Consider the following 22,120-nt stretch of genomic DNA (forward strand, 5'->3'; position numbering starts at 1 on the left):
TATTGTGAAACATTGACGGGTGTCCTCTACGTGAGTCTAAAGCAGGATATGCACCAGCATCTGAAATGCAATTTCCTGAGGGGGTGGGTATACTTCATGACTTGATAATTATAATACAGCTACCACCAGGGCCCGAAATTAGAGCCCACCATTGCGGGCAGATTTTAGGTTTGGCGAGTAACACTGAGAGGTCTGTCCGCCATGTGGTGGCCGTCGGGTAACAAAATAGTAATGTAAAATAATTAAAACTGCTGTGTGTTTTGGTCTTACGACAGGCCTAATTTGTGGCTTGTTTACCCACGTCGCATCTGCTACTCTTCTGTCCTGACTGCCCGTGGCGCCTGCTTGCACTGTAGCCTAGGGAGCTAACGTTATGTCCGACGATTAGCTAGCGTTAGCTTAATAACGTTAAATGGGTTACAAATATAACTTAAAGTTAAAGCTCAATATATCAAAACGTGGCACTTTACAGTGAACAGGAGGTCTTTGTATTAAAAACAATAGATTGTTTTTCATTTAAATGTGGAAGAGCTAAAAAAAAATCATGGTATTTCCGTTGCCTTTTTTGAGTTGATATAAATCTTACTGATTGTGTTAAATGGGCATATAATATCGTCTCATATCGATCGCAGGCACCTGAATAGAATCGTATAGTATTGTGGCAGACTTTGTGATATCGGCAAATATCGTATCGTTGTCCAAATAATCGATATTGTATCGTATCGTGGTGAAACTGGTGATTCCCACCCCTACTACAGACATAGATCTTTAAAAAAAAGTATATGTAAGTTGTGTCACCTTGAGTGTACTGATATCTGGTCTGGCCCATGGACTAATAGTCGGTCTCTCTCTCCCTTTCTCTCTTGCTTCACCTCATTGTTGTAGCCTATCAAAAAGAGGTAACACGTGAGCCTACGTTCTGACCATGTATATAATGTTACCACATCTAGCCTAACTTTCCTAATGTGGAGGAAACTTTGCAAAGAGGTCGGCTCTCATTAACGAATGTGACAGTAAACGGTGCCAAGGCTGAACAAGGGCAGTTAATAACGTTGGGTACAATGGGAAATAAATAGTTTCTATCCATACAGTTGAAAAAGTCAGTTTCAAGGAAATGTTAACCACATAACTTACACCGGGACAGGCACTTGCGCACAAGTCAAGGAAACTAGGTGAAAGTTGACTAGCGAAAACCAGAAGTGATTCAGACTTCAGAACACAGAGGTGGAAATGGTTTTGTAACGTTTTAGTCTTTGATGTCTCTCAAAGACCCAAATTTGGACCTGTACTACATAAGACTTCAGGCTATGGAACCGCAGTGTTTTCCAGCTTATACCTGCAACTACTACAGAAAAATGTGAGCGTTCAACTCAAGTTCAGACCTCTGTTACTCTATTCCATTAGCACAAAGTGATTTTCCTTTTTTGCATTAGTAACTTCAGAATGTTATCTTTCGAGCGGTCAGGTGGCGTAGCGGAGATTGCGCTCGTCACCAATGCAAGAGGCTGCGGTCTCGACTCCCGGAGTCAGCATTGCTTGAGGCTTGGGCTGATTGCCATACTAACTCGTTTGGCTGGGTTAGGGGGAGGGCAAGTCATGGGTGGGAATCTGGCGTTGTGGAGGTCAGGTCTGGGCGCTTGCTCAGCAGAGGCAGGACTTGATGAAGGCAGTGTGACCTCCCACACGTTACACTTCACCAATGAGAGTCCTCGCTGCCAAGTGAAAAAAGAGTCACTGGCTGTCGCCGCGCGTGTCGGAGGAAGCGTGCAGATGACTTCAGGGTTCCCTTGTACCGACCAGTAGGAGAACATGCACACTACAACCAGGTAGGGCAGGGGGGGGGGGATTGGCACAATGACTAAATTGGGATGGGGAGAAAACAGAAAAATCAGAGAAAGAGGATAAAAAATTATAATAATAATGTTATCTTTCAAACGAGACCAGGCTCATGTATATAAGTATATATAAGTATAAAGCTAAGCTTTGCAAAAAAATATGCAGTCCTCAAGTTAAAAAATAAATAATGGCAATCTTAAAAAAAAAACGTAGGCCTACTTGCTGATCATTTCCATTTGGCACACTACTTTGCATTGGATTATGTGCGCTTGTATGCACATTTATTTACATTGGATTAGGTGCGCTTGTATGCACACTTATTTACATTGGATTAGGTGTGATTTACATTGGATTACCGTAAATCCTCAAATATAGGACGGGTCTTCTATTTACCTCAGCTGCAAAGAGCACCAGGCCTTTATTAGAGAGGCTTATATAAGAGGCGGGCCTTAATTTCTAAAAATGACACTCATGGACATAATCCCTTCATTTTCAGACTTTTATTGCATTATTATAATTTTTTTTTAATACGTACATTGTCTGTCTACATTTATTTAGACTAGCATTGGTATTTAAATATTGAGTGCAGTTGAGTAATTGTGGGATTAACGTAATTCACACACTGAAGTTGGAACTGTCTATACTAGGTTGTGGGGTCCGGGGACGGTTTAGCGTGTGGTACCTTCTCGACTTCCTCAATCGAATCGACTTGTTGACATGCAGTAGCTTTAGCTACTAACGTTATCATAGCCATCATGGTCTATAATGTGTCAACTGGACAACGCCAGCCTCGTCTGCCAATGCCATATAGATAGCGAATGTTAACGTTTGCAAACGAAGTCAACGTCATCCAGCTGACACCACAGATCTAACGTTAGATATTATGACAACGTTAGCTAGCGCTAAAGCTAACCAGAGGGAAACGTTAATGTACGGTAGTCAGTGTAGCAGGAGGCAGCACTTGATTTCCATTGGCAAGAGTTTATTTCATTCTATATCACGGCACGAAAAAAAAATAAACTTTTTTGCGACCTTATATTAGAGACCGGCCTGTGTTTGTCTAAATGCATCAACACCCCCGTCCATTATAAGAGGCCCCTCCTTTATTGGAGGTCCTTCCTCTATTTGAGGATTTACGGTAGGTGCGCTTGTATGCACATTTATTTACATTGGATTAGGTGTGATTGTATGCACACTTATTTACATTGTATTAGGTGTGATTGTATGCACACTTATTTACATTGGATTAGGTGTGATTGTATGCACACTTATTTACATTGGATTCGGTGTGATTTGTATGCACACTTATTTACATTGGATTAGGTGTGCTTGTATGCACACTTATTTACATTGGATCAGGTGCGCTTGTATGCACACTTATTTACATTGGATTAGGTGTGATTGTATGCACACTTATTTACATTGGATTAGGTGCGCTTGTATGCACACTTATTTACATTGGATTAGGTGTGATTGTACGCACATTTATTTACATTGGATTAGGTGCACTTGTATGCACACTTATTTACATTGGATTAGGTGCGCTTGTATGCACGCACACTTTTTTACATTCGATTAGGAGCACTTGTGTGCTCCAAGTCCCAATGTTGCCTTTCATTGAACTACAGTAGGATATATGTTCTGTCTAAAATGTTCTGAAATGTTGCCAGTTGTAACAATAAATTTCAGCATTGAGTGTTGTTAATTCAATTATCACTGTTAATTCAGTGAAACTATAATATGCAAGTGAACATGGTGCAATGCCCCACATATTGGCATGAGAAAAATATACTATCGATTACCTGCCTTGTTATCGATTACCAATGTTATTTCTTATTCAGGATCAGAATTTGTGTTTGCGTTTAGCAAAACATTGGGGGATATGCCCCTCTACTGTTTTCCATTATTTCTCAGAATATACATTTGATTTAGGATGGGGATGCCCCCGATCACGTTTTTTGCCACCAATCGTCTATGAGCCATATCGGCCGATACCGATCGTTTTTGGTTTTGTTTGTTTTGTTTGTTTTCTTTATACATTTTTTAAATTTGTTTTAGGTTTTGTTATAGCAGCTGGCAGTATTATACTGTAGGTCTAACACAGGCATTCTCAAAGTCCGGACTCCGGTCCAGATCCGGACTGAACCACAACTGTCTGAGACATCGCCACAAACGCAACAAGTCAAAATTCTCCGCTCTCTCTACTGCAAGCAGCGTCTTTGCATGTCCGACTGCACTGTATGTGTCTTGTCAACTCTGCTTTGGTACAATCTCATTCCCCCACCCACAGTCTGCGAATCAAAGGCAGAGTAGGGTGGGTCTTCACGGAATGCTTGTTTTTGTCAACTCTTCAGCAAGCTGGGAGAGTGTAGCGGACTAGCGGGGCTCGCTCAATGTGAGAGAGTAGTCGGTCTCGTCCAGCCCTATGAATTTCATGACTTTTCTTGTGATTGCCTTAGCCTTCTGACTAGAGCTGCCGCGGTATTGATATTTTCCTTACCGCACGAATTTGCGAAATATTTCCTACCGCCGCGGTAATTACCGCACAGTGCGCACAAAAAAAAAAAAAAGTTTGAATGCATTTTTATTTTTTTTGGTAGTCTACTCTTATAGCCTGCCTCTAGTCTAATGGCGCTTTTCCACTGCATAGTACCTACTCGACTCGACCCGCTTTAGGCACCTGGTACTTTGTTCCTTTTCCACTGCAGCCAGGTACTACTACTCCGTTTGTCTCCGTGTGGGGAATGGGGATGCAGGCGGGGCCGCCGCCGCTCGCTTGTGTACACTGAATGAAAGCTCCGTGGGCATAGATGTCCGAGGGCTTGCAGCAAGCCAGAGTTTAACACAGTTTCAATCAATCAATCAATAACAACATTAACCAGACTCTCGTTGCGTCTATTCTGCCAACGCTAACGTTACCTCTCATTGTGTATTCTACCAAGCAAACCCGGGTTTAACGTTACCTCTCTCGTGTATATCGGCTGACTGTAGTAATAACAACAACAAACTTAACACATCAGCGATCTTGTTGTGACACTAAACTCTCCGCTCGGTGGTAAATTGGGTTGATGTCGGTTTTGTTTCATCAATAAATAAGGCAGAATACACAGTGAATCCATTCTTTTTAGTTTATTGCACTTGGTTCTGTCGCAAACAAATCCTGAATGAAATGCATCCTTAGCGAGGCAGTAAAGATGGCGGCGCGGCGTTCTGTTTTCGTTCAGAGGCTACAAAGTGTGACGCGTCGAGTAGGGGGTATCTGCAGAGCCGCAGAGCCAGGCTGGACCAATAGGGTCGCTTGGAACCGAGTAGGGTATATCTGCAGAGCCGCAAGCCAACTTTATTATTATGATAAAAAACAGCGGTGACGCGGTATTCAGCCTAACTCTGCGGTGAGCGTGATGCAACAGCGATACCGCGGTAATGCGGTTATCGCGGCAGCTCTACTTCTGACTATCACGGTTATACGCACGGATGCTCTCTAAAGTAGTTTGCGTTAACGGTCGTTTTGGTTCTTAATCTGCCTTTTTCTTTTTACTCCGCTGTAAGCTTAACGAACTCTCCATGCTCCTCTGGGTGATGGGACTTCAAGTGTCTTAATTAAATTTGTTGTGTTGAAACTTTTTACATTGCTTCCCCCACAAGGTATTTTATCCTGGCATACATTGCAGATCTCTCAGACACTTTGTAATAGTTCCACACCGCCTACATCATGTTTTAGGTTACTTAACATGTGACAATGACACCAACTCCGCTGAGAATTGGCTCATGTTTTTCACGCCATCGGTCGGTTTTCGCAATCGGGAACTAGAAAGCATTATCGGAATTCCCCAATCTCATATTTATACTGAATATCGGCCGATACAGATCGCTGGCCGATCGATCGGGGCATCCCTAGTTTAGGAAGAGATTTTGTCATTGAAAGCGGTGCTCCCATCATCGAATACAGTTATGAGTGACTTTGTCAGAACTCTCCTTTTTTTATTTGCGATTTGTCACCATCTAAATGTCTATGTTCTTTGTGTGATGCTTCTAACCATTTGGTAGTTTCTTATCGTCTGAACCAATTTGTCCTTTCCATGGCATTTCTGTTTTCGTAACTTCACTGAAATTTTTCAGGACCTCCGACCACAATTTAAAGACTCACGCGAAGAACGAAAAACAAACTTTTCCCAAACATTTCCGGCGTAAGAAGAGGGGAACCAGGATCTAATCATGTCTCGAGGAACCCACAGCCAGTCACCAGACCGCTTTTCACACACATGCAGCAGCCACGACCCCAAAGATTTGGAAAGGAGAATTTTTGTGGGGAATTTGCCAACCTCTGATATGAAGAAGTCGGATTTGGAAGACATATTCAACCCATATGGAAAGATAGTCGGTTAGTAGTCGACACATTGCCCTCAAGGGAGGAATTTTAATTGTTGATTTTCATTGGTGACCATTCTTCAATTTCATCAGTATATCATAACCGTATTCCACAGCCTATATTATATATATATATATATATATATATATATATATATATTTTTTTTTAAGGAAGAAAATTACTTGAGTGCATGTATCACATTGTCATTGCAGTAACTGCAGCTAATTGTTATCTGAAATTAGTGCACATGATACCCAAGTATCTGTGTTGAATTATCTTGGTGAATTTTTAAGCCGTCTAGGACCTGAGTGTTTTCTTGATAACATGTGGACCATATCCCTGAAATGTTCCTCTTCCAGGCGTGTCCTTGTTCCGCGGGTTTGGATTTGTGCAATTTGAACAAGTTGGGGAAGCCGAAGCTGCAAAGTCGGGACAAAAGGGTCATTTATATAAAGGTTATAAAATAGGTAAGACTTACTGCCATAGATGTGACTGCCCAGTCAAAGATGTCATACTAGTACATGGTATTATCTCTCTTAAGGAAGTGTAAGCATATAAATGCATACATACATGCATACATACATATGACTCAACAAACACAATGTAGCGTACAAACTAGGGCCCTGCCGATACAGGACTGTTTGCCTTAACTCATTGACTGCCAAAAACGCCTGTGCATTAAACGCCAAAAACGAGTATACTAGTTTTATTATGATACTAAACAGTCCCCCGGACCTTGTGTGTGATCCTGGTAACTCTGAGATAATTACAATTGAAATAAATGACGATCGAATCCCGATAGGTGGCAGTCTCGCCTACCTTTTGAGTAAATGTTTAAGCTAGGAGGTCGGCACTTGATCAATCAACTATTATTTGCATGTCATGTTCAGTCTATTTGCCCAGTATATTTGCTCTGACCCTTTTCTACACGGGACGAGAGCTACTGGACATTGGTTCACATGTCTGATCACTGGATATTTCCATATTTTTCGATGGACCGAACGACATCGTCAGACCTCCGGACACACCGGGTCTGTTTACATTGCCTCCCGGGAAAAGGAGACCTCGTACGAGGCGAGGGATCGAAAGCAGAAGCGGGCCGCAGAACTGGTGACTAGCGACTAGTTTCCTGTGTGGGATTTGCATTCGGGCCGCAAACTGACTCGGCAATGGCGATCTTGTGTAGCGAACTATTTGAGATTATTATGAAGAGGGAAAAAAGGTGATGATCCATCCATAAGGTGCGTTTTCACCAGACTCGGCATTTCTGGTAAATCATAAATATACTAAAGTCAAACCGGCCGAGGATGTAACGTTATCTGTTCACCGCGCCCCAGTAGTCGCCAGAGCACTCCAGAGCCAGAATATTTCACTGAAATGTTCAGCGTAGGGCTGGGCGATATGGCCAAAAATGATATTGCGATAACAGTACATATCGATAACAATATCATATCACTCGATGTTCGATATTATCGATATTGTTATAAGTATAAACATTATTATATATATATTTTTTTTTACAACGGATTTATATTTATTCTTTGTCATTGCCGCTAGGCTTGGGCGGTATGACGGTATTACGGTATACCAGGGTATTTAGAAATCCCGACGGTATTGAAAATCAATACTGTCAAAATCACGGATGCATTTCAGTTTATATTACACTGAAACAGAGTTTTGACAGTGGTTCGTTGTAGTGCACACACGCGCCAGCAGAGGGCGAGACCAGTCCTCACTAGTGGAGCGAGCCGCAGAGCTGGTTGTCTTCTACACACAGGAGGAGGAGGAGGAGGAGGGGAAACCCCGCTTCAGGCGCTTCAGTGGTGGGAATTAAATGAGACACGCTTACTGTTGCTGGTGCTGCGGGCTAACTGGCTATTCTGAGAGCTAACTGTTGTGTATGTGGATCACAACGGCGTTCACACTTTACGGTAATGTTGCGACAGTGCTGTGAAAATACCGTAAAGCGCTGTGGTAACGAGAGTGTGTGTTGTTGTGCTCTGGTGGAACAAGCAAATAAACAGTCAAACGTTATGTCGCAGTCCGTTGCGTTTTTGAATACACAATACTAACGTTACTAGTACTAGGGTGCTGTGGGCTTCTGGCTACCATTCTGAGAGCTAACGTTAGTAGTACTAGGATGCTGCGGGCTAACTGGCCATCTCCGTGATCCGTGATTTGTTTTTTGTTTACTTGGTAACACGGGTTGCCACCCCCCCCCCCCCCCCCCCCCGCTGATGAAAATGAAAGTCATACCGTCATATACCGTATACCGGGGTATTAGGTCATCAAGGTATGACTGTATGAAAAAAATGATACCGCCCAAGCCTAGTTGCCGCCATCTTTAGTGTTACATCCCCTCACACCAGTTCTCAGGCTGCAGCTGGTTTGAAAGCGAAAGTAAACCGGCTTCTCTGCTGGCTGTGGCTCCAGGGGAGTTGAACAGTTCTGGCTCTGCTAGTTTCTTTTCTATTTTTTGGTGCTTTTTTGGTGGACAAACCACTGCACATGTGCACCGTGACTCGTGACTGGAGTCTAGCTCTGCTAGCACACATAGCCTACTGTGTACAGACGGTTTCAAACTGTATTTTAAATTAGAAAGCAAACAAAAATAAATGGACGAGAAAAATAAATCTCAATTTGGTCAGTATTGTCATTTGCAAATCCATTACTTTAAGTTGCAGGCAAGAAAGACAAGTGTGTCCACTGTCTCTGGTTTTAAAACTGCCCTGTTGCAGGTCAATTATTAAAATATATCGCGATAATTATCGTTATATCGCCCAGCCCTAGTTCAGCGATAACGACACAGACGGCGAGATTACCGGAGAGCTGGAATGGATGCCAAGTCGAGAAGCGGGTAAGAATACCCATCGTGGTTTTGTGAATAGAACAATCTATGTATCAACATGAGGCATTGGCCCTTTACCTGGAAATGTATTTGTGTCGAGCAACAAGCACGAAATGTGCATGCTGCACACAAAACACGTAATATCGCGCTTTCTAGAAAATTACCATGGATTTTTCTTAAACTGGGCACTCTTTAGCCAGGGGGTGCACAGGAACGGATGTATGTAGAAATAAACTGTTTGTTCCCTGTTGGTAGTATACATATAAGCATTTCAAATGAGCCATAGTATGTCACGATAGCTATAATATAGAATATACGATCTACAAACATCGTTAAAACGGTCTGAAATGCTGGTGCCAGATATTAAAGATGTGAAAACAGCGTGGCAGTCAATGAGTTAATTGTCAATGCTGATAATTGGAGGAACAGTTTATGACATCTGTCGATGAAGATGCTTTTTGTTCTTTGCATGAAAGATGTAGCCTCACAAGTCAGGAAAGTGTCACATGTTGTTTGTGTGTTTTCATGACTTGCGAGGCTATGAAAGATGGCTATTCCTTTGGAAAGTATCAGTCGCATGTGACTCTCAAGGGATGGGAATTGATAAGGTTTTATTGATACCAATGCCAGTAATGATTCTGCTGATCTGTCTCGGTTCTTTATCGATTCCTGAATCTTCTGTGTGGACAAAAGGTTTTTCCTTTTCAGTCTTCTACGTCATTTAGTATATTGTCCTAAAAATATAGGCTATTCTGTTGACATTGCTGACATTTTAAAACAACTATATTGCATGAAAACTAATTCTATAGTAGGCTAGGTATGTTATCCATAAGGCATTTTCCAGACAGTTTCTTTCCAACATAGAGGTGGTAGTTACAGTAAAATAGTTGAAATGACCAATTGTATGCTGTGGAGGACGGCTAGCATGTCTCGTTGATTATAGCACTTTTAAAATGTTTTGCTAAAACCGTTCAGATGCCAAGATATCTTATTGCACCAGTTTAATGCTTTATATTTATGGCAAGGATTCCACCATGGTAATGTCAGATGAGAGTATGCCCACTTTGTCTATCATAACACCCCTTCGTGCTGGATTCTATGCATATGGAGTTTTGTTTTTATCTCTATCTCCTTGCTTGCAGTATACGTATATACAATATATTGAATCGTACTCCCTGTATTGTGATGCGTATCATATTGCCAGATTCTTGCCAATATACAGCCCTACAAAGCAGGCAGGAGAATCCTTTCAATGTTACTTGTGTGTGTGTGTCGCTATCGGAGTGAGTGCAGGCGAGAAAGCGCAACTGTTATTGTTATTGCGGCAAGCGAGGATTGAAACCGTGTGAAATATTCATAAAGCATATCATTGGGAAATTATCATTTTACAGACATCACAATTTGTCATCTATCTTTGTGAAACGAAGCTACTGTTTGGACCGTGTCTTACTCTCTACCATAACTTCTTGTCGCAAGTTTCCAGAGGCGCAACTATCAGAGAAACATGCCGGCATCGATAAAAGGAATTTATAAGCACGGAGACATGCGGTTCTGATAGACTGGACAATTTGGTACATATTCTCAATTCCCATCCCTATCAAGGAGTAGACTCTTTCATGGTGAAGAGCCACACTGAATTTACAAAATTGTTAATCTGTAGGCCAATCACATTTTTGGGTTTTGGCGTACATTACTTCTTATCCTAAGTCTAGTGCAAATATAACCATTTAAAGTACTTTTGCAAAGTCTCCATGTTAGTGCTAATCATCACTCAAGGTATACCATTATCTGCGAATGACATTAGTTGATTATCTCAATGGACTTGTACATTTCTCTGGGCCCTATTACAACTGACCAAACTAAATATACTCTCAAACATACACCTATAAGCCTTATGTACGTTACAATGTGGGTTGTATTACATAACTTGATATTAATTAGAGATCAGATTACCAAGACTCACTGAGGGTTACATTTTACATTAACCTACACCAGACTGAACAATCTTGTTGTAGACCCACTGCACTTTTTTATGTAAAAATAACTATAATAATAAATGAATACAAGATTGAATTGTGCCAACGCTTTTTGAATTAATCTTAGAAGCAGTTTATGAAATTTGGTTGGATGGGTTTTGGGTTGTCATTGGGTTTTTTAAACAAATTGGAATATTATATTATATATACAGTGTTTCCCCTATATGCATTCAGCAGCGGCACAGCTGCTGAATGCAGCCTCTTTATTTTGCTCTCAAAGTGCACCAGATTGATGCATGCCCCCGGACCCCCAAAGAGGCACAGCACCGCTGCTGAATTTTTTTTTCGGGGGAAACACTGATATATTGTGTATACCTAAACATGCATCCCTCTGTACAACCCAGCAGATATATGTTGACTACCGGTAGATATTTTTTGGCAGTAAATGTAAAATATAATTTTATTTATTTATTTATATTGAAGCCATGGCACATCTTTGTTCTGGTAACTCAATGCAGGATAAACTTGTTTCAGCCCAACGATTAATAATGTAGTTGGTTAATTGTATTGTAAATCAAATGTATTAAAGTCAGCTATTATTAATATAAAGGCAGCTATCGAAGATATCGAAGATAAATTGTATCGCATTTTTAGCAAATTTTCTCTTCCACACGGCTCTGCAGAGATGACTTCTAACCGTATGCAGCATTTTATCACCTCGTCCAATTTGCATTTTCATACTTGGAATTTTGGAGCTCAAGTTTCATTTTGGATTGTGGAAGTGTTCACGGCGCCCCCTCCATTTGACGTAAAACGTACTCTTGAGTCAGATAGTTGTCTTTTACTGTTATGTTGAACGTTTGGATTGTTTTATTTTCAGATGTAAATATGGCAACGGAGCGACGACAGTCACAAGCTAAACCCCGGAGCCCTCCACGAAGGTAAAGTAACGCGTAATTGGTGTGAAGAACTACCAACGTCCCAGATACTCTTGTTAAAAAAAGCGTATTTTTTCTGCAGTCATTTCCACCAGGGGTTCAAGCATTTTGACGGAATCGGCGCTATCGTTTTTTCGTTTTTGTTTGTGGTCAATTTTCGCCTTATTTAAAATTTCACGATTTGTCAAAATAAAACAAAGAACTGTGTGAATGTTATTCCAAGTGTCTTTGTTTCTCAAAGATGTTTACTTCACAATTTTTCTTCTCTTCACTCTTGTGTTCTTTGCGTGATTTCTGCTGTTCTGCGTCCTTTAAAATTGGTGCCTGTTATGCGTCATTTTTACCTCTGCGTTTGACAACAGTGAATTGGTAAGTGATTGCATTGTAAGAAACTTCCTTTTCTACAATGGTTGAAGACATTTTAATTTGCCTAGTAAAATGTACTTTGTTGTGCAAACTAATGTGTGTGACAATGATTTCCCTCCTGTAAATTAGTTGGTTTTAGTTTTGGGGCGAGCAGCAGATTATACAACTAGTTGTAAAATCTAGACAATCACGAATTGTGAAATTGTCTGTTTACACAGCAAAGAAAAAATATTTGCTTTTAGAAATCATTATTTCTAGTTTCAGTAAAATGGCCAGCAGTTCAGAAGTAACAAACTATTGAAAATCCAGTCTTTATGTTAAATGTGCTATATGTTTTATTTTTGGATAAAAAGAAAACTGTAATAAATGACATGAGCAAATGTATTTGTCTTAAATTTACAAATGGTACTTAAACCTGCACTATGGAACTTTTTCATGAAAAAATATTGCCCCTTTAGCGGTCTAAATCACAATCAGATTTGGGCTGAGTTGTGCAACCAGTGGTGTGAAATTATTAAATGCTAGTCTAATTTCTAGAGCATAAAAGGCACACAAATGCCCAAACAGTGCCGAAGTTACCTTGCTTGAATAAATGTATTTGTGGTCATTTATCTGCCATGTTTAAACAAGGTGAATTACCTCATGGCCACAAGGGGCCAATCTTCCATAATGCAGCTTCAAGATGTGCTTCACCAGTTAAACCACAGACTGTTCTGTTCTGTGCTGGTGATGGAGTGCTAGTCATCTTGTATTAATTTTGCTAGCATTTCATAAAAAGAAAAACTGTTATAGAAACAATGGTCAAATTATGACACACTTGCGTGTTTCTGAGCTCAAAATGAATTTTGAGTCACTGAAATGGTTGTCAACAAGGGAGATTTTGTGTACTTGGATCACTGGACATCGGCCAATATTCACCAACACCTCTTTGCTGGGATGGAACTGGTAGCATTTGTTGAGCGCTCCCATGTTGGACGTCAAGGGTTTCTGTGTTGCTCCAAGTACCATCATGAATAAAAAAATAATACACCACGTTTTCTCAAGACACAAATATTTGATCGGTTTTACCATGTGGGAAATGCCAAATGTAGCCAAAATGCTCACTGGCTTTGGTCATCTCTGCCTCTTGTGTTCAAAATGAGTCCAGATTTTCCCATTTCTCCAGTATTATGTCATTCTTTGATTAGTGCAACTTAACCCTGCTTGTCCTCACACTAATTTACGTTTGTTCCCCCCAGGATTCCTTATAACACCTTCGCAGAAGGCAGGGAAGGCAGGGAGATTCGCCCCCGTTCCCGCTCACGCTCGCCCGGATATGGGCGTGATGGACGCGAACCCCGGGACAACCGCGAGGCGAGGGAGCCAAGTCGGGAGCCGAGGCCCGGCCCCCACCCCCATCCCCGCGAGCATGACGGCCGCTACCGTGGCTCGGAGAGCAGAGAGAAAGACCCCAGAGAGCCACGGGGAGAGCCACGGGGAGAGCCACGGGGAGAGCCACGGGGAGAGCCACGGGGAGAGCCACGGGGAGCGCCACGAGAGCCACGGAGCGATCCCCACGCCAGGGATCCTCCTCCATACAGGTGATTACCGATCTCCCATCAGTTCATGCCACAGACCCCCGTAATATATATGTTGGTAAATGTGGGATATATGTCTGCTCCCCGTCAGGTCGGTATACATATTGAAAGCTCTGCCACATGCCGTCAGATAGGGGTGGGACGATGCACCGATCCAGATCGATACATCGATCTAATTATCAATGATCCAATAGGATCGCTGCAACGTAAAAAGATCGGTTCATATCAATACTCTTATTTTGAAAATCCCATGGCGGGTCTCATATCCGCTAAGTTGCCTCTGAGCACAGCGGAGTTCTATTAGTGAGGAAGGGGAGGGGGGGCCTCTCACTCTCTGCATTCAATGTCCCTTTCTGTGTGTGTTCTCGTCCCATGATCTTTGGTCTTTGGAAATACCAGATGAGGTCAGAGGAGTTTGATAGTATTTACTGAGGATAGACAGATAATGTTATTTAAACGTAAAAAATATAATACATAGGGCTGTACCGAATGCCATTTTTTAACATTCAAAACTTCTATTGAAGTATTCGAACGAAGCTTCGAATGTCTGTCGTCATATTTTATGACGTAATCCAAAGAAGAAAAAATATATATATATTTTTTTATCCACTTCTCCCATTTTCTATATTTTCTCCCATCCCAATTTCGTATCATCCAATTCAACCCTCCCCTGTCACGAACGCTGTTTCTTGCCTCCCACAAGCCGGCTGCAATGTGGACTAAGTCATACATAGCACAAGTCCCCTCCGGTACTTGAGGTAACAGCAGTCGCATCTTTTCACCTGCGCAACTCGATCTCTCAGTGGCGAGGAGTAACGCGTGGGAGGCTCACGCTGCCCCCGACACTTCCTGATTCTATTGCGCAGGCACACCAACCGACCTGTAGGAGTCGCTGTCCACAACGCCCGATCCCCTCCCATCAGTTTCCCACCCCCTAATACGGCCAATGTGTATTAGTATGAACGACCAGCTAAACTGAAAGCAATGTGGAGCGCTGGGCTCGAACAGGCAAGCCCAGCGTCTCCGTCATTCGTGGCGAGCGCCTTGCCCACTACGCCACGTAGCCGCCCATATATATTTTTTAATATCCTCAAACTAAATCCTCAATTTGAATAAAGTGATTAATCTGATTAAATGATAAAAAAAAATGTATTAACAACTTTTTAACTCATTGGCTGCCACGCTGTTGCAGGGCTATGACTATATTCTATAGTGATGCACCGATGTGAAAATTGTGGCCGATAACAGATATTAATATTGCTATTCTGGCCGTTAATTGAAAACTTTTGGGAAATACATTTCTCATCGCTTATCGCAATAATTTCTGGGACAATTAATCGCCCAGCAAAATTTGTTATCGTGACAGGCCTAATTGTGCTGCTTTTTTAAAGTGTCCCGACCCATATAAAAATATGTCTTAATAAAACGTGCTTAATTAAGTCGAATTCTGCTTTTGTCTCTATCAACTACATATAAATATTTATATAATTGTTTGCTTGATAGACGAAGGTTGCAACATAATTATGTAATGTCATGTCGTTAGCTGTGAGAGCAGCCCCACTGCACCCAGGCAGCGCAGCCGAGTGAAACTTTGTTGGCTGCGTCACAGTCACGAAAGGGGCTACGTAATTAATTAATCCAATCCACTTTAGAGCACATTTAAAAACAACAAAGTTTACCAAGTGCTGTACAAGTCCCACAACATAAGATACAAAATAATAATAGGGGAGCTCCAGTAGCTCACTGCATATCTCGGCGCTATTTCTGCGTCGTGGAAAACCGTGCTGCGTCACCGATCTGGTGGACTCCGAGTTCGATTCCCGGACCCGCCGTCATTTGCCAGAATGTCTTCCCCTGATCTATATCCCGTTTCACCCTGTATCTGTCGGTCATGCTTGACCAGAAAAGCGATAAACGCTAAAAAATTAAGTAAAAAAAAAAATAATAATACTAATAAATAAATACATGTAAAAAAAAAAAAAAATTACGGTATTTATATTTTTTTTATATGGGCCCATATCGGCCCGATACCGATGTGTTAAAAAAAAAAAAGAAAAAAAAACGCCCATATCAGACTATATTATATCGGCAGCCGATATTATCGTGCATCACTAATATTCTATATTATAGCTATGGATGCAATACTATGTTCTTACTTGCTTGCCTGGGTAAATAAAGGTTATAGAAATGTAAAAGAAAAATGAAAACCGATACCGATATTTTCCGACATCACATTTTAATGACTATCGGCCGATAATATCGGTAGGCCGATAATATCGGACATCCCTAGTTTAAACAGAATGAAACATAAAAAAAAATATTCTAATGTTGATTTAGAATTTGAATGTCAACATTATGATCGAAGCTTCGAAGCATTCGGTACAGGCCTAATAATACATGGTCATGCAACATAAAAATAATGGTTGTAGAAACGGTTTGGGGGAGGGAGGTAGGGAGGGGTTTTTAGGTTGTGTTGTCTTTTTTTTTTTTTTTTTTTTTTTTTTTGCACAAATCTCCAACATTCCAAACATCTCTTTCCACATCATCATATTCAATTTCCAGGATTTGCCTTTTTCTTTTTTGTAAGAACATACAAAACATGTAAAGGACTCATACAAATACATTAATAACTGACATGGAAAATAAAAAAATACTTACGAAAAAAGAAACATACTATACTATACATTATGCGTATACATTCCTGATATATATACCTTGCATGTAGACCGAACTACCTTCGAGCAGGTATGTGCTGCATCCTCTATCGGGATGCCACCCTTCTCCATATTGCATGTGAGAGAAAGCGCCCCAGACATATGCAGTTGTGCATGATAACATGCATGCACGCATGTCTCCGACACATGTATGTGGGTACGTGTATCACGTAAGCATGTGTACATGCCTCATATGTGTGTGTGTGCATCTTCCTGGTATGTGACTGTACTCCTATCTCTTGTGTGTGTTTCGTATCCATGTGTGCCTCTGCCCCCTATGTGAGTGTATATCTCAGATGTGTATATATATGTGCGTCTCAGCTACGTATGTGTGTGTCTCCTATATACATGTGTATCCCCCTAGGTTGTGTTGTCTTTACACTGAACATGAGGTCTATTTGTATTAAAAACAATATTGTTTTTATTTTAAGTGTCTGGAATAGCTCAAAAATAAAAATGTCATGATATTTTCGTTGCCTTTTTTGAGTTGATATAAATGCTACTGATGGTGTTAAATGGGCATATGATATAATCTCGTATCGATCGCAGGCACCTGAATCGTATCGTATGGTGGCAGACTTTGTGATATCGGCAAATATCGTATCGTTGTCCATATAATCGATATCGTATCGTGATGAAACTGGTGATTCCCACCCCTACTGTCGGATACTATCCTATTCACCCGTAGGCAGGTTATCGGCAGAGAGGCTTGCTAGCATAGTGTTTGATAGTTAGTAAGCAAGTTATTTCTAAAGCACAACTGTAGTTTCGCCAAGTGCTGTACATATAAATTGCACTATAAAAAATAAAATATAATAATAAATAATAATAAAAAAGCAATACAAATACGCCAAATATAACAACAAAAATAAGATTTAAAAAAAAATGTATGCACAACATTAAAAGGGGTAGGTGTGACATTATCCAGACTACGCCCAGTTTAAAAGCTAAAAGGCCTGGGTAAACGGGTAGGTTTTTAACCTGGATTTAAAGGCAGAATGGGAGGGAGCGCATCTTATGTTGGGAGGAAGGCCATTCCACAGCTTTGGGGCAGCAAATGCAAAGGCCCGGTTGTCCATTTAGTCTTCAGCCTAGGCCCTAGATGAAGGGACCACCAGAAGAGTCATTGGAGGACCTAAGATATCTAGGCGCAACATAGGGGGAGAGGAGATCCAAACAAAACAATGTTTGTTTTTAAAATGTATGACTGGAAAAACTTGACCACACAGTGCTGAGCTGCATCTCAAATTAATCTTCAGGTTCCCAGCTTTCAGATGATGTCACTACTTCTATGTGGCATTTAGGTTTTACCTGTTAAATGTTATCTCCCCTAAAGATCCCCCCACCCCCTCCTAAAAAAGACAAAAATAAGTGTCTCAAAGGGTTACAGCAGGACCTTCATTCCATCATGGTCTATATGACTGCAGGTGGTAATGGGAGTATTTATATAAAAAATAAAACACACATATATATATATATATGCCCCCGGTGCATGACGGGTCAGGTACACAGTTTTACCACTAAATAATTTAGTAAGGATTTGTCAATTTTTGTTTATTTATTACTAGTTTCTTGTTTAGTACACCTGGCTAGTAATTTTTGTATTTTTATTTTATTTCATGGAGTCTTCAATTATATATTATAGGGATGACTATGAACGATTCTACCGCAGCGAGGGCGCCGCAGCCGCAGATGACTACTACCGGAAGAAGGACGACCGTTTCAGAGAGCCATGGAATGGACGCAGAGAACCAGAAGGTACATGATCTGCTGAGGCTTTGTCATCTTTATCAAAAGATGTTTTCCCATTTCATCCTGGCACGAACAGGCTAGTCAAACCCTTGATACGTGTTTGAGGTGTTATCATAAGCAGTAAACATCTTCACATCACAAGAACACCCTCTCTTCCCTCTTCCCAGCTTCAGAAGATCGGATGAGACCAGAAGAGCGGCGGCGTAATGATCTGTACCGGCAGTACTATGAAGAGCTCCAGCGACGCTACGACACAGACCGTCCTGTTGACTGCTCTGTTATCGTCATCAACAAGTCGCAGAAGTAGGTCCCCTCTCTGTCGTATACAGGCCAGTGGATCAACACATGCAATTTCAACCACAGCGCATGGGATTAGACCATGTTTTCACCTCATTTAGCCCCTGTGTGCCTTACAGTAGGGAGTATGCGGAGACAGTCGGGCGGAAGGTGCGCGATCTGGGCATGGTGGTGGACCTGATCTTCCTCAACACGGAGGTGTCGCTGACTCAGGCTCTGGAGGACGTGGGCCGGGCCCGCACCCCCTTCGCCATCATCATCACCCAACAGCACCAGGTGCACCGCTCCTGCACGGTCAACATCCTGTTTGGCACGCCACAGGGTAAGATGTTTCTTTTCAGAAGCAAAGTTTGGGGAAAACTGCTCATACACTTCCACTGCATAAAGATGGAGACTCAAAGTGATCATAATAATTATGACTGAATCTCTAATGATCATGCTTAGCCACATCTGAATGCTCTGCCACCGATGGAGAGATAACATCCTTTCTTGATAAGCAAGATCTGCAATAATGTATTATTGCATTATTGTATTATTGCACAATCGTTGCGGGCAAGACCCCCCGCATTTCACTATGCTTGTATGCCGTGACAAATAAAACTCTTGACTTGACTTGAGATCTCCCTAAGTTGAGTGCTGAACAACAGGGGGAGCTAGATTCTATATCACAATAAATTATTGACACAATCAAGGCCTTGCCAGCAGGTAAATCTCCTGGCCAAGAAGGATTTACGGCAGAGTTCTTCCAATGTTATGCAGAATATCTCTTGCCATTATTTGAAGAAAAATCCCAGCATTTCTAGATAATATTGATCATTTTCCAAATTGGGCGAAGTCAGAGGCTCTCCCCCTAACCTCATACTGTCCAAAAAGTATATTCTAAGTCACTAAATATTAGACTGTCTAGACCAGTACGCTTTTTTATTTTTCCCCCCCGCTTAAGTTAACCTGTTAAGCCCTAGTCCTGTTTTCTGAAAATCCGCCTAAAATACATACCTAAGTAAATGGAAGATTGCTCCACTTCTACAAGGTCCATTTGCATGTTCTTGGTATCTAGGGACATCTATGGATCTCATGGAATGTATTCCCAGTGTCAGAAGTATTGTGTCTGTTACTAGGCTTGAGTAAATTGTAATGAAACGAAGGAGAATATAAATTATGATTTTTATTTGCATCTTTGACGGTGAATAACACCATGCTAAAAATGACCAGATATGATAAACTGCCACTGAGCTTGTTCAGCACCTTCTTGAGATCATGTGTAAAATCTAAGCAAATGAATAAAGGGAAGATGATTAAACAGAAGGTTTTGTAGATACATTACTGAATTCTGCCATCCGGACAAATGCAATTTGAAATATTATTATAGAATACCAGGCCTATAACTTACCTTATTATAGCCAACTCGCACATCTCTGGTTCGGGCCAAATCTCCTCTTTCAAATGGCAGATTTCAATTTGGATTTAGTATCTCCAGACATGCACTGAAGAACCGTGAATGAAATCTACTGTATGTACAGTTCCATTCTTATAATGGATATGGCTCCGTCATTTTGGATCGGATTTCAACAGGGATTGTTGCTAAATGTTCACAGAAGGTAGACTCACTAACTGCGCACCAATCTATGCCAATAACATTCAGTTTTGTGATAGAGAATCCTGAGAAATAAGAGAAAAAAAAAGAAATCATACAGAAGTAATTTGCTTGCAGTAACCTAAACTTGGCTGGGAAAGGTAGTTTTTCTAAATTTCAACGTTCATTGAGAGCTCTGGATGCCCTCTCCTCATATGACTACATTTGGCGATGCGCCACTAATTCAAAATGGCGGATATTTGCTAAATTACAAACGCATCCCATAAACTAAAATCTCACTAACACTTTACCCTATTGGTAAACAAACTTATTGTTGAAAATATACACGGACTGCTGTTTTGACAGGATTATGGTTTTTACTCTTGGATACATTTGGAGAAAAAAACACAACATTATGTCATACAGTTTAGAGAGATTGATTTATGACGTGGTGTCATTTTGGGGCCGGTACCGGACCTGTCTGGCTTAAGAGGTTAACGTTCCTCTGTACGTCTTCACCGTAGAGCATCGGAACATGCCAATGCAGGACGCCATGGTCCTGGTGTCCCACAACTATGATTCCTACAAAGTGGAACACCGTGAAAAGGAGCGCGAGGAAATCACCAGTAAGGCTGCCAAGATGGCTGATGACGTGCTCCTCAGGGAGCCTGACCGAGAGAGCCACCCCATGTCTCTGCTGACCACCATCACGCTGCTGTCGGAAAACAAGTAACTACATTTGTGTGTCTTTCTGTCCTTATGGGGAGAGATGACATTGCTTATATATCCGGGGTGTCCCGGGCTCCTGATTAACAAGTTAAAAATGGGAGCTTTGGGGCCAGTTGCATTAAAATGGACAGACTTGAGATTTAAATCCAACTTTTAGTCAGACTTGCTGTAGACATCTAAATATACCAATTGAACTTACTTAATAGTTGCTAACCTAAGACTTAGTCAGTCAGATATGCTCAGAATTGTAGGTAAATTAAGACATAAAAATCATAGCCGACTTTAATGATAGCATCTTTAAGGGATGAACAAATATAATATTTACAAAATACACCATAGTTACTCCCATATAAGCACATTTTAGTGCATAGACAGTTTAGTCTTTGATAAGCAAAAATCTTGTTTTAGACATGGAAATTAGCTGGTGAATTATAGCTAGCTAGATCTATAGGTGACAAAGTCAGCTAGCTGCATTCTTAAACGATAACAAAGCATACATGTATGTACTAAAGGAAAATGGCAAATCTGTCTCTAAATGTTAAAAGATTTATATATATATTTTTTTTTGACTGTTGAGGTTTAGACTGGTCTTAGTTAGATCAGTCTGAAAAAGACACTATGTTGCATAAAAACAGATTTCAGACCAGTCTAAGGCTTAGATCACTCTTAAAATGCAACTGGCCTTTATACTGTTTAAGTTGAACCTCAATATATACCTTTATTTAACCTTTTCATTTTTACTGCTGAAGTGGTATTATTATAGTTTCATAGAGGTCCATAATCTTTATTGCCCCCCCCCCCCGGTAGGTTTGTAACGCCAGAAGAACTGGATAGTCTTTCTACCTACCTGAAGGATAAGAGGGAACGTTTGATGCGAAGCAGTGGTGGTAACCCTCATCCAGGTAAACATATTTTACTTGTTTCTAGTGCTGTAAAATTATAAAAAAATAAATATTTTGGTAATCACATGATTACTGTGATTCATTGCAAATAAAAAAAAATACATGCCAAAGTACATTTGCAGGAGCTGTGGTGATTAAGAAATGCATTTATAGTAGTAGAAAAACTGCACACCTGGATTCAAGTTTGGTTATTATTTATCACAATAAATACAGAATACTGTACGATGAAATGCTTGTTTCTGT

The 22,120-nt window shown here is 40.9% G+C and overlaps 1 protein-coding gene across 3 annotated transcripts in view; it reads left to right on the forward strand.

Annotated features, from left to right (window-relative positions):
* ncoa5 (nuclear receptor coactivator 5) overlaps positions 1 to 22,120 on the forward strand; it is a 57,170-nt gene that overhangs the window by 24,319 nt on the left and 10,731 nt on the right. The window contains exons 3-11 of one of the 3 annotated variants that reach the window (XM_084316715.1): positions 5,956 to 6,217; positions 6,565 to 6,672; positions 11,910 to 11,970; positions 13,572 to 13,913; positions 18,270 to 18,382; positions 18,544 to 18,679; positions 18,775 to 18,995; positions 20,771 to 20,975; positions 21,783 to 21,877. In XM_084316715.1, coding sequence (XP_084172841.1) covers positions 6,052 to 6,217; positions 6,565 to 6,672; positions 11,910 to 11,970; positions 13,572 to 13,913; positions 18,270 to 18,382; positions 18,544 to 18,679; positions 18,775 to 18,995; positions 20,771 to 20,975; positions 21,783 to 21,877 — 1,447 coding nt within the window. In that variant the 5' untranslated portion in view covers positions 5,956 to 6,051. The remainder of the gene's footprint in view (positions 1 to 5,955; positions 6,218 to 6,564; positions 6,673 to 11,909; positions 11,971 to 13,571; positions 13,914 to 18,269; positions 18,383 to 18,543; positions 18,680 to 18,774; positions 18,996 to 20,770; positions 20,976 to 21,782; positions 21,878 to 22,120) is intronic. The other 2 variants (XM_084316716.1, XM_084316717.1) reach the window with 2 other exon arrangements.

Source organism: Notolepis coatsorum, assembly GCF_963971535.1.
Source record: "Notolepis coatsorum genome assembly, chromosome: 6".
NCBI classification, from domain to species: domain Eukaryota; kingdom Metazoa; phylum Chordata; class Actinopteri; order Aulopiformes; family Paralepididae; genus Notolepis; species Notolepis coatsorum.